The sequence below is a fragment of the Heterodontus francisci genome, chromosome 4 (genome assembly GCF_036365525.1).
Source record: "Heterodontus francisci isolate sHetFra1 chromosome 4, sHetFra1.hap1, whole genome shotgun sequence".
NCBI lineage: Eukaryota > Metazoa > Chordata > Chondrichthyes > Heterodontiformes > Heterodontidae > Heterodontus > Heterodontus francisci.
In genome coordinates, this window is record NC_090374.1 from 44,583,481 (window position 1) to 44,600,164 (window position 16,684).

At 42.5% G+C, this 16,684-nt stretch overlaps 1 protein-coding gene across 3 annotated transcripts in view; it reads left to right on the forward strand.

Moving 5' to 3' along the window:
• Positions 1-3,363, forward strand: part of pik3r1 (phosphoinositide-3-kinase, regulatory subunit 1 (alpha)) — a 103,344-nt gene extending 99,981 nt beyond the window's left edge. For all 3 annotated transcript variants that reach the window (XM_068029441.1, XM_068029443.1, XM_068029442.1), the window contains one exon: positions 71-3,363. In XM_068029441.1, coding sequence (XP_067885542.1) covers positions 71-260 — 190 coding nt within the window. In that variant the 3' untranslated portion in view covers positions 261-3,363. The remainder of the gene's footprint in view (positions 1-70) is intronic.
• The last annotated feature ends 13,321 nt before the right edge of the window (positions 3,364-16,684 follow it).

Sequence of the window (16,684 nt, forward strand, 5' to 3'; positions counted from 1 at the left end):
TTTCCTAAGAGTTTGCTTTTTATTATTTCTAATGCATTTCAGTGACAGTAATATGTTTCCCCTTTTGTAGGGTCGATGGTGATGTGAAACACTGTGTCATAAATAAAACTCCCACAGGATATGGATTTGCAGAACCATACAACTTGTACAACTCACTTAGAGAACTGGTGCTACATTATCAGCACACATCACTTGTACAACATAATGACTCCCTCAATGTCACACTAGCCTATCCAGTATATGCTAATCAGAGAAGATGAGAGCTGAAGACTTCAGTTTTTGACTGCTGGACTAAAGGTCATTGAAATGGCTCCTACGCCTTTGCTCTGATTCAGTTTGACTTCTGTTCAGAAGACAGTGTGCAACATTGATTTGGGCTTTCCACAGATTTAACTGGGAGAAGCAACCATGTGGAGCTGTGAATGTGAATTCCTAAAGTGCTTTTTAAGAAAGCACAAATTAATTGAGGACTGCTAAACTATCTCCTTTTTGGGGATGTTGGGGCCTATTTTTATTGGTGCTTGTTTACATTCTTCAAAACGATTTACCAGCTGGAATGTTGGATACTACAAATCCAGGGATATGAAAAAAGCTGAAGCAAGAACATTGACATGTTAATTATATCCAGTGGTGTGTTTCTTTGATCCTGACTAAGGAAATGTATCAAAATGGAATGACTTGTTTGACAAACAAATGAGGACTTTTATCATGTGTAGCAAACTGGCACTTTGGAAATCTGTACCAGAATTAAGTTGAGAAAGGGAATGCTTTGTTTGGTAGGGGGAGGAATGGAACGCTCACAACAAAGTGCCAGATTTGTAGAATGCAGGCCATTTAAGCCTGCTTTATAAACTCTTTAAAATCTGAAGAAAAAGACTTCAACAAAAAAAGTGGCACACAGTATATAAAAGTATTGTATATAATATGTGTACAATTATGTCACTCTGGAAGAGTTGGATCAAGTAAAATGGTATCAACCTAACCATACCAGATTTTGCATTCTTTGTTTTCCTATTTTAAAACTGATGTGTTTTTTCAGACATTGCTATGCAGGGCTGCATATTGCATATCATATTGCATATTTTCAGAAAAAAGTATCAACAATATAAGCTTTGTTTTGTTGCCTAAAAGTGTTGTCAGTTGTTATAAAGTTCTGTTAGGTGTTTTCAAAACACAAAGTGTGCCTATGAATGCAACTTCTAAAGTTGGGAGGGGAGGGGGAGAAACTGGTGCATTCTGAATCTATTATTGCTATCTGAGTAGCATATTTGGCTATGTTAAGCCAGGAATTTTTAAGAGAGACTTCAAACATGTTTCAGATATTCTTCATTAAATGGCAATGGTTTTTCATCTAGATCAAAAATAAATTTTAGCTAAGTTGCTTTCTCCTAACATGCAACCATTTTTTGTTATGATGTATCAAGAAAACACTAAATAAATTTAAAAACAAGTCAGCTAGGCCATCAGTTAACATTTTTAATGTATGTAACACTTTCTTGTGCCAGCTTGAAAACTGGAGCTCCCCATCTCCCTCAGATTTCATCCTTTCTATAATTTTCAGGCTTTTAAAGCCCAAGCTTAGTATAATCTAATTGCTTTTTTTCTGATTTGTTTCATATTTATTTTCAACTTTACCATTGTCCTCGACTGATGGGCTTTAACCCTGAACTTAGTACCTCAATTGTAAAAAGGAAAAAATTAGGTATGTAATGGGTGTAATTGCAACCCTGCAACAGAACCTCTAGTAGTCATGTTCGTGGAAATGGCATACTTGATATTAAAATCCTTTATCTTATAGAGCTCATTGCATTGCTGCAATTCAGTTTATTGTTTCACACAACACAAAAGCTGAAGTGTTTTGTAACTTGGTGCACATTTTGAGACTCCTGAAAAGAAGCCAAAATACCCACGTGCAGTGCCAAATTTTCAGCTGCATATTGTGCCCCAATAGCACAAGGTGGGTAAAGTGCCAGCCTTCTGAATTAGACAGTCATGGCTTCAAAACCCTGGATTGGCAATATAGTAGTTCAGCTACTATTTATTTGTAAGTTTTGTTTTCTTGTCTGAGTCATCTCAATTCACCTCCAGAGTGAAGATTTTAAAATAAGCCACTTGCCATCTACAAGAGCACTTTGGACCATCTAGCTGCAGAGTAATATTGGCTGCAGTCATGAAATTAGGTCATGATAACCTTACTGCCACCCCACTAAAGGCGACTGTGTGGAAATTGGTAGATTATGCAGGAATTTTTTATTTGAGTTGGGGGATGGGTGAGGGAGTAGGAGAAATTAATCACAGCGGGGAAACAAAATTAATTTTAAAACATAAATCTTATAGCTAATCTTTCATGAGGCTAAAATAAAGTACTGTACTGTGAAATATATAACTTTTAATTAAATCTGCACATTACATAAGCGGGCATCCATAACTATGCAACTTGAGTTGTCACAGAGAACATGAAACCCAACCCTGCTAAAAGACAATCAAGTACAATTTAATGTTGGTTTAATTGTTCTGAAGATCAAACAATGATGCTAATGCAGGTCTTCTATTTTAAAAACAAAAATGACTCATTAGTAAGTGAGAAATAATGAGGATTTGCTTATCACTTATGCACAATTTATTTCAATTTGCAAGTACAATGCATATCCTCTGCAAAAATGTCATTCCCACCCAATGTCAGCATGCTAGGGGAAATAGCATTATTTACTTAAGTACATGATATATAATGAAGCTATTAAATGTAAAGTATTAGACTTTCAATGAAAGATGAGCTCGAGTTTAGGATAATTCATCTTACTGTCCTATTGTGTGCACCACTAACCCTGTTGCACTTTTTACATACACTTCTAACTTCAGAATGCTTTTGCATTTGGTAGTGTGAAACAATCTCGATACAGGAGGCTGCAACAAGATAATTATGGTTCCATGGGCATGCTTTATCTTCCAAAGGTACAATGAGCTTTACAAATTTAATTCAACTGTTAAATACTTGGATGTTGAGAACCAGTTATGCGCACAGAATTTTCCTTCTGTATTGAAATTCATTTGTTTCTATGTCTCTACTGTGTACGTTTTCTGTATTTTGCTGTAGCTGTGTTGTTGAAGAAGCCTTGCTCCTTTTAATGTGTGTAATGCTTCTTTGTTTTAATGGTACTACTGCTGTTGTGCTTTTTAAAAAAAAAATTGCATTGTGTGCCATTTTTGTTCAGTGTTGCATTTCTGTGGAAGTTCCTTTTGTGTGGGCTATTCATATGGGTTTTCATGTGGAAATGCATTTAAGACTGATTTGAAAGGATATTAATCTTGTAATTATTCATGAGCCATTTCATTTCTTGAAGTAATAAATGTAGTTGCAGAATTTGTGCTGCAGTTGGGTATTTTAAAAGACTCCACCACCCTATACCAAATCTCTTCTCTACAGGTTGCTAAGCATGGCATTCACCAGAGTTGACTGTACCTTGTGTGTTGGTTGGGCTAAATTTACTAAGGGGAAATGGGGTGCAGGCTGAAATTCTTTGTTGTTCTCACGTGAGACAACATTTTGTTAAATTTTTCTTCTATTTGACCAGTTACTTTCCAAAAAATACCAGATACAACGTAAACAAATTAGCCCGGCTTACACATTCACAGGTAAAGTCATTCACTTTGTATGATTAGTCACCATGAGACTGCAATTGCTGCCCAATATGCTGCTATTATTTTTCAAACTTTAGAAATTCAAAAACTCCATTAGTTGAATAATGTTTGTAAAGTAGTCAAGATTGCTTTGTTTAAAAAGCCTATTGCTTATTTTCTTTTAAGTATTGATTGGAGAGCAGGACAAGTTATAGCTTGTCTGAGGAGACAGCACCATTACCGTACAACCTTTTAAAACTATGCTTGAAGCTCTAGATCTGATATAGTTGTCTTGTTTTAAATTGCTATAATCCATGTATTTGGCTAACATAAGGAATAAAGTTTTATTTGGGAAAAAAAAGCCTTGTGTGGAATTGAGGAAGAAAAATTTGAAAAAGTAGTGTAGAATTTCCTACACGGCAGCTGTGGCCTGTTGCTGGTTTTCATGTAACTGCAGAGCATTATTCTTACAGATTTTTGTAATTAGGTGCACGGTTATTTTAAGCAGCCATGAATGAGGGAAGTGTGTAGTTGCCATGGATATTGATATGCAGAATCTGTTAGATGCAAAATCTTTTGGTAACTGTAAACACATGAATGTATTAATGGCATTGGAGTTAAAAGTCAATTGTTTTTCTAAAAGACCTTATTGTTTGGGAACTACATAACCATGAAATTACGATTTCTTTCATTTTAGACCATATTTGAATTATAGCTGACAGTCTCCTTTCCCACTTTATTTGTTCATGGAATGTAGGTGTTGCTTTCAAGGCCAGTGTTTATTGCCCATCCCTAATTGCCCTTAAAAAAGGTGATGGTGAGCTGCCTTCTTAAACCACTGTAGTCCACATGATGAAGGGATACCCACAGAGCTGTTAGGGAGGGAGTTCCAGAATTTTGGCCCAGCAGCAGTGACGGAATGGCGATATATTTGCAAGTCAGGTTGGTGTGTGACTTGCAGATGATCGTGTTCCCATGCACCTGCTGCTCTTTTCCTTCTAGATGGTAGAGGTCGTGGATTTGGAAGATGCTGTCGAAGAAGCCTTGGTGAGTTGCTACAGTGTATTTTGTAGATGGTACACAATGCAGCCGCAGTGTGCTGGTAGTGGTAGGAGTGAATATTTTAGGTGATAGATGTGGTGCCAATCAAACAGGCTGCTTTGTCCTGAATGGTGTCAAGCTGCTTGTGTTGCAGCTGCACTCATCCAGTAAGTGAAGAGTATTCCATCACACTCCTGACTTAGTCCTTGTAGATGGTGGAAAGTCTTTGAAAATTTAGAAGCTGAGTCACTTGCTGCAGAATACCCAACCTCTGGCCTGCTCTTGTAGCCGCAGCATCTAAATGGCTGGTGTAGTTGAGTTTCTGGTCAATGGTGACCCCCGCCCCCCCAGGATGTTGGAGATTTGGTAATGGTAACATAATTGAATGTCATGGGGATGTAGTTAGACACTCTTGTTGGAGATGGTCAATGTCTGGTACTTGTGTGGCTTGAAAGTTACTTGCCGCTTATCAGCCCAAGCCGGCATGTTTTCCAGGTCTTGCTGCATGTGGGCATTGACTATTTCATTATCTGAGGAATTACAAATGGTACTTAACACTGCGCAATCATCAGTGAGCATCCCCACTTCTGACCTTAGGATGGAGGGAAGATCATTGATGAAGTAGCTGCAGATTGTTGTGCATAGGACAATACCCTGAGGAGCTCCTGCAGGTGACATGAACTGAGATGGTTGGCCTTCAACAATCCCAACCATCTTCCTTTGTGCTAGATATGACTCTAGCTGATTGGAGAGTTTCCCTCAGATTCCCATTGGCTTCATTTGTACAAGGGCTCTTTGATGCCACTCGGTCAAATGCTACCTTGATGTTCGGGCAGTCGCTTTCATTTCATCTCTGGAATTCAGCTCATTTGCCCATGGTTTGAATTTTACGTCACCTAGGAATGGTCTTGGAAGTGGGGAGGGAGTTCATGCCTGTCACCTACCCACCCCCACTAGTATCTTAGTAGCTGCGAGGGAGGTGGCAGATGGCCTGCCTGCTCTTAGGAGAATTGAAGCCCTTATTGGTCACTTATGGGCCTCTTCCCACTGCCACTGGTATTTTACCAGCGGTGGATGGGCACTTTGCCACCTGGGGAGGCCACCCAATAATATCTGGCGGCCTCCTTATGAGCTTGGGGTGGGGCTTCTTCATCAGGCACCCTGTGCCACAAAAGGGTCCCCCAGTAGCACAGGTCATCCCTGCTGGAACCGCTTTTTTTTCTGCCCCCTCTTGCCAGGGCCTGACTTATTTGGCCCCCAGCAAGCTCTGGCTCCATTGTTGGCTGGGTCCAGGGCCTGCAGTCCCAGCAGTGGCCACAGCTCCCAGTGGCACTATTGGGACTGAAGAGTTGCCAGCCCCTCTGGCCAGCAGCTCTTGGTGGGACAGCCTCCCTCAGCGGGGCGGAAGCCACGACTGCAGGCAATTAATTGGCTGAGGGACGTAAAATGCGGGCTTACCCCTGAGTTTCCAGCCAGTGGGTGGGGCCAATGCTTCCTTGTAAAATTCCAGCCCATGTTTAAACTTGGAACCACCTGGAGCCAATTGGTGCTGGCAGAATCCAAGCTGAGCATTGGTAACAGGTTATTGGTGGGTGCCACTTGATAACAATTTCGACGACACCTTCCATCACTTTGATAATTGAGGGTCTGCTGATGCGGCCATAATTGGTTGGATTGGATTTGTCCTGCTTTTTGTGAACAGGACATACCTGGGTAATTTTCCACATTGTTGGGTCGATGTCAGTGTTGTAGCTATACTAGAACAGCTTGGAAAAAGGTGCAGCTAGCTTAGGAGCACAAGTTTTCAGGACTATAGCGAGGATGTTGTCAGGACCCATAGCCTTTGTCGTCTCTAGTGTACTCAGCTGTTACATGATATTATTGGAGTGAATCGAATTGACTGAAGACTAGCTTCTGTGACAGTGGAAGTCTCAGTAGGAGGCAAAGATGGATCATCTACTCAGCAATTGCTGCCATCATTAAGGGTGGAGGTGTTCATGGAGCCGCCTCCTGTAATTTAATTGTCCACTACCATTCACGACTGGATATGGCAGGACTGCAGAGCTTTGATCTGATCCATTGGTTGTGGAATCGCTCAGCTCTGTATAGCGTACTGCTTCTGCTGTTTACCATGCATGCAGTCCTGTGTTGTAGCTTCGTCAGGTTAGCACATCATTTTCAGTATGCCTGATGTTGCTCCTGGCATGCTTTTTTTATTAATTGAATTCAAATTCCACCATCTGCTGTGGTGTGATTCGAACCCATGTCACCAGGGTATTAGCCTGGGATTCTGCATTACTAGTCCAGTGACATTATCACTACACTACTGCCGTAAAAAAAAAGTGGTATTAAAAAGCTAGTCTAGTGGTGATTATGAAACCATTGTCGATTTTTTGTAAAAACCCATCTGGTTCATTAATGTCCTTTAGGGAAGGATATCTGCTGTCCTTACCTGGTCTGGCCTACATGTGACTCCAGACCCACAGCAATGTGGTTGACTCTTAGCTGCCCTCTGAAATAGCCTAGCAAGCCATTCAGTTGTATCAAACCAATACAAAGTCTAAGAAAAGGAATGAAACCCGGACAGACCACCCGCTATCGACCTGGGCACTAGATACAACAACGGCAAACCCAACCTTGTCGACCCTGTAAAGTCCTCCTTACTAACATCTGGGGCCTTGTGCCAAAATTGGGAGAACTGTCCCACAGACTAGTCAAGCAACAACCTGATATAGTCATACTCACCGAATCATACCTTGCAGACAATTTCTCAGACACTGCCATCACCATCCCTGGGTATGTCCTGTCCCACCAGCAGCACAGACCCACCAGAGGGGGTGGCACAGTGGTATACAATCAGGAGGGAGTTGCCCTGGGAGTCCTCAACATTGACTCCAGACCCCATGAAGTCTTATGGCATCAGGTCAAACATGGGCATGGAAATGTAATCCTCCTGCTGATTTTCCACTCCCGCTCCCCTCGGCTGATGAATCAGTGTTTCTCCATGTTGAACACCAATTGGAAGAAGCACTAGGGTAGCAAGGACACAAAATGTACTCTGGGTGGAGGACTTCAATGTCCATCACCAAGAGTGACTCATTAGCACCACTACTGACTGTGTCCTAAAGGACATAGCTGCTAGATTGGGTCTGCAGCAGGTGGTGAGGAAACCAACAAGAGGGAAAAACCTACTTGACCTCATCCTCACCAATCTGTCGCAGATGCATCTGTGTAGGAGTGACCACTGCACAATCCTTGTGGAGAAGAAATCCTGTCTTCACACTGAGTATACCCCCGTTGTGTTGTGCGGCACAACAATCGTGCTAAATGGGATAGATTTCAAACAGATCTAGCAACTCAAAACTGGGCACCCATGAGGAACTGTGGGCCATCAGCAGCAGCAGAACTTTATTCAACCACAATCTGTAACAACATAGCCCAGCATATTCCCACTCTACCATTATCATCAAGCTGGGGGACCAACCCTGGTTCAATAAAGAGTACAGGCGGACATGGCCGGAGCAACACCAGGCATGCCTAAAAATGAGGTGTCAGCCTGGTGAAGCTACAACACAGGACTACTTGCATGCCAAGCATCGGAAGCAGCATGCAATAGATGGGTAAGTGATCCCACAACCAACGGATCAGATCTAAGCTCTGCAGTCGTGCCACATCCAGTCGTGAATGGCGGTGGAAAATTAAACAACTGACAGGTGGAGAAGGCTGCACAAACATCCCCATCCTCAATGCTGGGGGAGCCCAGCACATCAGTACAAAAGACAAGGCTGAAGCATTTGTATCCATCTTCAGCCAGAAGTGCCAAGTGGATGATCCATCTCTGTCTTCTCCTGAGGTTCCCAGCATCACAGGTGCCAGTCTTCAGCCAATCCGATTCACTCTACGTGATATCAAAAAATGGCTGAAGGCACTGGATACTGCAAAGGCTATGGGCCCTAATCATTCCAAAAATAGTTGTGACGGAAAACCACACCTGCCAAACGGAAACATATTAATTTTGTCATATGGAACATTATTTGAATGTTTATTGGACATTGAAATAACTTGTTTAAAAAGACCACAGAGCAGTGGCTGAAAACATGGCTGCAAATTTGCATTCTGTGAGACAATTGCCCAGAGAGACATTAAACCAGGGTTGGTCCCCCAGCTTGATGGTGATGTTAGAGTGGGGGATATGCTGGGCCATGACGTCATTACAGCTTTTGTCCAAGCATGGACAAAAGAGCAGAACTCCATAGGTGAGGTGAGAGTGACTGCACTTGATGTCAAGGCAGCATTTGATCAAGGATGCCTCGCAAAACTGGAGTCAATGGGAATCGGGGGAAAACTGCCCGTTGGTTAGAATCATACCTAGCACAAAGGAAAATGGTTGTTGTTGTTGGAGGTCAATCATCTCAGTCCCAGGACATCCCTGCAGGAGTTCCTCAGGGGAGTGCCCTAGGCCCAATCATCTTCAATTGCTTAATCAATGACCTTCCCTTCAGCATAAGGTCAGAAGTGGGGATGTTCACTGATGATTGCACAATATTCAACACCATTCGTGACTCCTCATACTTTCTTTTTTCTTTTGGGCCTCCTTATCTCGAGAGACAACGGATACGCGCCTGGAGGTGGTCAGGCTGAAGCATCCCATATCCATATGCAGCAAGACCTTGACAACATCACTGCTTGGGTTGATGTGGGCCAAGTAACATTCATGCCACACAAGTGCCAGGCAATGACCATCTCAAACAAGAGGGAATCTAACCATCTCCTCTTGATGTTCATTATCATCGCTGAATCCCCCACATCAACATCCTGGGGGTCACCATTGCCCAAAAACATAAATGCTATAGCTACAAGAGCAGGGGGAGTATTTGCTAGAGTGGTTGGGGAAGGTTTAAACTAAAATGGCAGGGCGATGGGAACCTTTGCAAGGAGTCAGAGGAGGGGGGAGATCAAAGACAAGAACAAAAGACAGTAAGTGGCATAAGAAAAGTGATCGGCAGAGAAATCAAGGGCCAGAATCAAGCAGGGCCACAGTGAAAAATAGTAGGAAGGGGACAACTAATGTTAAAAAGGCAAGCCTGAAGGCTTTGTGCCTTAACGCGCGGAGCATTCGCAATAAAGTGGATGAATTAATCGCGCAAATAGATGTTAACGGGTATGATATAGTTGGGATTACGGAGACATGGCTGCAAGGTGACCAGGGATGGGAAATGAACATCCAGGGATATTTAGTATTTAGAAAGGACAGACAAAAAGAAAAAGGCGATGGAATTGCATTGCTGGTTAAAGAGCAAATTGACGCAATAGTGAGGAAAGATATTAGCTCTGATGATGTGGAATCTGTATGGGTAGAGTTGAGAAACACTAAAGGGCAAAAAACATTAGTGGGGGTTGTATATAGGTGATGTTGGGAATGGCATTAAACAGGAAATTAGAGATGCATGTGATAAGGGAACATCTGTAATTATGGGTGTCTTTAACCTGCATATAGATTGGGCAAATCAAATTAGTCACAATACCGCAGAGGAGGTTTTCTTGGAGTGTATACGGGATGGTTTTCTGGACCAATACGTTGAGGAACCAACTAGAGAATAGGCCATCCTAGACTGGGTATTGTGTAATGAGAGGAATAATTGACAATCTACTGGTGCAAGACCCCTTGGGGACGAGTGACCATAATATGATAGAATTCTTCATCAAAATGGAGAGTGATGTAGTTGATGCTGAGACAAGGGTCCTGAATCTTAGTAAAGGAAACTACGAAGGTATGAGGCGCGAGTTGGCCATGATGGATTGGGAAACGCCACTTAAAGGGATGACGGTGGGTAGGCAATGACAAACATTTAAAATGCACATGGATGAAATGCAACAATTGTTTATCCCTGTCTGACGCAAAAGTACAACGAGAAAGGAAGCCAAACCATGGCTTACAAGGGAAATTAGAGATAGCATTAGATCCAAGGAAGAGGCATACAAATTTGCCAGGAAAAACAACAGACCTGAGGATTGGGAGCAGTTTAGAATTCAGCAAAGGAGGACCAAGGGATTGATTAAGAAGGGGAAAATAGAGTACGACAGCAAGCTTGCGGGGAGTATAAAAAACTGACTGTAAAAGTTTCTATAGGTATGTGAAGAGAAAAAGATTGGTGAAGACAAATGTAGGTCTCTCAGTCAGAAACGGGGAATTTATTATGGGGAATAAAGAAATGGCTGACCAACTAAATGCATACTTTGGTTCTGTCTTCACAAAGGAGGACACAAATATCATACTAGAAATGTTGGGGAACACAGGGCTAAGTGAGAGAGAGGAACTGAAAGAAATCAGTATTAGTAGAGAAATGGTGTTGGGGAAATTGATGGGATTGAAGGCTGATAAATCCCCAGGGCCTGATGGTATGCATCCCAGAGTACTTAAGGAAGTGGCCCTAGACATAGTAGATGCATTGGTGGTCATCTTCCAAGATTCTATAGACTCTGGAACAGTTCCTACAGATTGGAGGGTAGCTAATGTAACCCCGCTATTTAAAAAGGGAAGTAGAGAGAAAACAGGAAATTATAGACCAGTCAGTAGTGGGGAAAATTCTAGAGTCCATTATCAAAGATTTTACAGCAGAGCACTTAGAGAACAGTGGTAGAATCGGGCAGAGTCAGCATGGATTTACAAAAGGGAAATCATGCTTGACAAATCTACTAGAATTCTTCGAGGATGTAACTAGTACAGTTAATGACGGGGAGCCAATTGATGTGGTTTATTTGGACTTTCCGAAGGCTTTCGACAAAGTCCCACATAGATTGGCATGTAAAATTAAAGCGCATGGGATTGGAGGTAGTGTATTGCGATGGATAGAAAATTGGTTGGTGGACAGGAAACAAAGAGTAGGGATAAATGGGTCTTTTTCTGAATGGCAGGCAGTGATTAGTGGGGTGCCGCAGGGATCGGTGCTAGGACCCCAGCTATTCACCATATACATTAATGATTTAGATGAGGGAACTAAATGTAATATCTCCAAATTTACAGATAACACATAACTGGGTGGGAGGGTGAATTGTGAGGAGGATGCAGAGAGGCTTCAGGGTGATTTGAACAAGTTGAGTGAGCGGGCAAATGCTTGGCAGATGCAGTATAGTGTGGATAAATGTGAGGTTATCCACTTTGGTAGCAAAAACAGGAAAGCAGATTATTATCCGAACGGCTATAAACTGAGAGAAGGGAACATGCAGCGAGACCTGGGTGTTCTCGTACACCAGTAGCTGAAGGTAAGCATGCAGGTGCAACAGACGGTAAAAAAAACAAATGGTATGTTGGCCTTCATAGCGAGAGGATTCGAGTACAGAAGCAGGGATGTCTTGCTGCAATTATACAGGGCCTTGGTGAGGCCACACCTGGAATATTGTGTGCAGTTTTGGTCTCCTTATCTGAGGAAGGATGTTCTTGCTATAGAGGGAGTGCAGTGAAAGTTTACCAGACTGATTCCTGGGATGGCGGGACTGACGTATGAGAAGAGATTGAGTTGGTTAGGATTATATTTGCTAAAGTTCAGAAGAGTGAGGGGGGAATCTCATAGAAACCTATGAAATTCTAACAGGACTTGACAGGGTAGATGCAGGAAGGATGTTCCCGATGGTGGGGGTGTCCAGAACCAGGGGTCATAGTCTACGGATATGGGGTAAACCTTTCAGGACTGAGATAAGGAGAAATTTCTTCACCCAGAGAGTGGTGAGCCTGTGGAATTCGCTACCACAGAAAGCAGTTGAGGCCAAAATACTGTATGTTTTGAAAAAGGAGTTAGCTCTCGCTCTTGAGTCTAAAGGGGTCAGGGTATGGGGCGAAAGCTGGAACAGGCTACTGAGTTGGATGATCGGCCATGATCATAATGAATGGCAGAGTAGGCTCGAAGGGCCGAATGGCCTACTGCTGCTCCTATTTTCTATGTTAGGTCAGAGACTAGAACCCTGCGGCGAGTAACTCACCTCCTGACTCCACAAAGCCTGTCCACCATCTACAAGGCACAAGTCAGGAGTGTAATGGAATACTCTCTCCTTGCCTGGATGGGTGCAGCTCCACCAACACTCAAGGAGCTTGACACCATCCAGGACAAAGCAGCCTGCTTGATTGGCACCCCATCCACAAACATTCACTCCCTCCACCACTGACGCACAGTGGCAGCAGTGTGTACCATCTACAAGATGCTCTGCAGCAACTCACCACGGCTCCTTTGATAGAATCTTCCAAACCCATGACCTCTAGCACCTAGGAGGACAAGGGCAGCAGATGCATGGGAACACCACCATCTGCAAGTTCCCCTCCAAGTCATACACCATCCTGACTTGGAACTATATCGCCGTTCCTTCACTGTCGCTGGGTCAAAATCCTGGAACCCTCTTCTTGACAGCACTGTGGGTGTACCTATACCCCAAGGACTGCAGCAGTTCAAAAAGGCATCCCACCACCATCTTCTCAAGGGTAATTAGGGATGGGCAGTAAATGCTAGCTTAGCCAGCGAAGCCCACATCCTCTGATCAAATCAATAAAAAGAAAATGCTCTCTTACACTCCTTATTGAACCAAGGTTTGTCCCCTGGCTTAACAGAAAGTGCTGGAAATACTCAGCAGGTCTGGCAGCATCTGTGGAGAGAGAAGCAGTGTTAACGTTTCAGGTCAGTGACCTTACATCAGAAATTTTAGATTTCCAGGACCTGCAGTATTTTCCTTTTAATTGTCCACTGGCTTGATGGTGATGGTGATGGTAATGGTAGAGTGAGGGATATGTTTTTTTTTAGTTTTAGAGATACAGCACTGAAACAGGCCCTTCGGCCTACTGAGTCTGTGCCGACCATCAACCACCCATTTATACTAATCCTACACTAATTCCATATTCCTACCTCATCCCCACCTGTCCCTATATTTCCCTACCACCTACCTATACTAGGGGCAATTGCTAATGGCCAATTTACCTATCAACCTGCAGTTTTTTGGCATGTGGGAGGAAACCCACGCAGACACAGGGAGAACTTCCAAACTCCACACAGGCAGTACCCAGAATTGAACCCGGGTCGCTGGAGCTGTGAGGCTGCGGTGCTAACCACATATGCCGGGCCATGTGGTGGAATTCAATTCTGTTGCTGCTGATGGCTCTCAGCAGCTCATGGATGCCCAATTCTGAGGTGCTAGATCTGTTCTGAGTCTATCCCATTTAGCAAGATGCTCATGCCTCACAATACAATGGAGGGTATCCTCAGTGTGAAGACAAGACTTCATCTCCACAAGACTGTATGCTGGTCACATTCGCCTAGGCATGCGCCATGGAGAGGTCACTCCATAGTTGCCTCACAGCGACTGACACCACTGACCACCTCCAGGCGCTTACCCATTGTCTCTCGAGACAAGGAGGCCAAAGAAAGAAAGATAGGTAGATTGGTGATGTTGAAACCAAGTAGGTGTTTCTCATATTTCTTTAACTGACTGGCACAAGCCCAGTCTGACAACTATGTTCTTCAGGCCTCGATCAGCTCAGCCAGCAGTGGTGCTGCCAAGCCATCCTTGGTGATGGACATTGAAATGTCCCACCCAAAGTACATTCTGTACCCTTACTACCCTCTGCTTCTTCCAAGAGGTGTTTGACATGGAGGAGCACTGGCTCACCAGCTTAGGGAGGACAGCAAGTTTCCTTTCCCATGTTTGACCTGATGTCATGAGACTTCAAGGCATCCAGAGTCAATGTTGAGGATTACCAGGGCCGCACTCTCCTGACTACCACTGCGCAGTCACCTCTAGTGGGTCTGTCCTGGTGGGACAGGATATATCCAGGGATGGTGATGGAACACTTTGGAACTGTGCACAAAAGATGTGATTCTCAGAGTAAAACTGTGTTGCTTGATTAGTCTATAGGACAACTCCCATTTTTATCAAGTCCAAGGCCCCAGATGAAAGTGAAGAGGATTTTGCAGGGTCGACAGAGCTGGGAGTCTCTTTGTTGTGTCTGGTGCTTTGATCAATGCTGGATGGTTTGTCCTGTTTTATTCTTACTGCTTCTTGTAACTGTTTGATGTGTCTGAGTGGTTTGCTAGGGCAGTTAAGAGTCAACCACATTGCTGCAGGTTTGGAGTCACATGTAGGCCAGACAAGGTAAGGACGGCAGATTTCCTTCTCTAAAGAACATTAGTGAGCCAGATTTGTTTTTACAACAATCCTGTAGTTTCATGGTCACTAATATTGGCACTAGCTTTTTATTCCAGGTTCTTTTTTTATTTAATTAACTGAATTTAAATTCCTTAGCTGCTGTAGAGGGATTTGAACTCATATCTGCAGATTATTAGTCCATGCCTCTGGATGCTCATCCAGTAACGTAACCACTATGCACCCATACCCATACTGTACTACTTAGCTCCAAATAGTTTTTTTTTCTATAAATAGGCTATCTAAGCCATTTAACCAGAAATGGGTGAATTTATTTAAAATGTACGTATGTGCATGGGCAGTTCGCATAATATATTATGTGCTACTAAAGAGCCTGTAACAGTATTTGAGAATACGAATGAAAAGAAATTCAATGCAGCACCAACTTACTCATCTAACACTTCGTGGCTGTGGTATATCTGCACAAAAGCCTAAATTGTGTGTAATCAATTTTGCATATCAATTTTGCAATAAGTGTGAACCATCAGCACCTATTTGCATTCTTGGGAAATCACTACCTAATTAGTTTGAACTGCTATTGCAATACACATTACTCCTTAGAAACCTTTGACCAATCATACAGTATTTGGCCTTACTAGGAATACTAACTTTTCCTGTCTGTTCTACTGGATAGATATATATAGATAGCTATATGGCATTGCACATTCCGGAATAATAGTGTTTAAGCCTCAATATTAAATATTTAAGAAAGAAGAGAATGAAAAACCAGATAACTACAGACCTGTAAATTTCACATCAATTGTCAGGAAGTTACTGGAATCCACCATCAAAGACAGCGTGACTGAGTTCTTAGACAGATTATCAGTTGATCAAAGAGAGTGTGCATGGATTTGTGGAGGGTAGACCATTTCTGACAGAGGTAAGAGACAGAGAATTGGGGTAAAGTGTTCCTGCTTTGGTGGAAAGTGATGAGTGGCGTTCCCTAGGGATTCAATTTGGGGTCACAGCATTTTACTCTAATATATTAATGACTTGTATGAAGGAATAAAAAAATGTCTATCTGAGTTTGCAGATGACTAAGGAGATGCAGTATATTGTGTGGATAAGGGAAGGAGCACACACAGGGACATAAACTAAGTGAATAGGTAAAACAATGGCAAATGAAGTTCAATGTGGGAGTAATGTGAGGTTAACCACTTTGGAGCCAAGAAAGACACTTTGGAATTATTTTTAATGATGAGAAATTAGGAACAATGGGATTTAAGTGTCTATGGAAACAAATCACTAAAAGCTAGTTCACATACACAAAGTAATCAAAAAACTTGGAACTTTATCTAAAGGGAATTGGAATTCATAAAGGAGGAAGTGATATTTCAGTTGTACAGAGCCTTGGTTGGATTCCAATGGAATAAAGTTCAGTTTTGGGCACCAAACCATAGGAAAGTGAACAGTGCAGAATCACTGGAACGATACTAGGATTAAAAGGGTTAACATATGAGGACAGTTTACATAAACTTGGCTTGTATTCCCTTGAGTTTAAATGGTTGAAGGGTGATCTAATTGAAGTATTTAAAATAGTTAAGAGATTTGATAGGGTAAATACAGAGAAATTATTTCTGGTGGGGATAATCCAGACTAAGAAAACAATCCAGAACAACCTTAAAATTAGAGCTAGGTAATTTTAGAAATGAAATCTGGCTGCACATTTTCCTACAAAGGCTAGTGGAAATCTGGAACTTGCTCCCCCAAGATGCTGTGGTTGCTGGGTCACTTGAAATTTTCAAGACCGAGATCGATAGATTTTTTTGTTGGTTAAGGCTATAAAACAAAGATGGGTAACTGGAGTTGAGGTACCTAGCCATGGTCTAATTGAATAGTGATA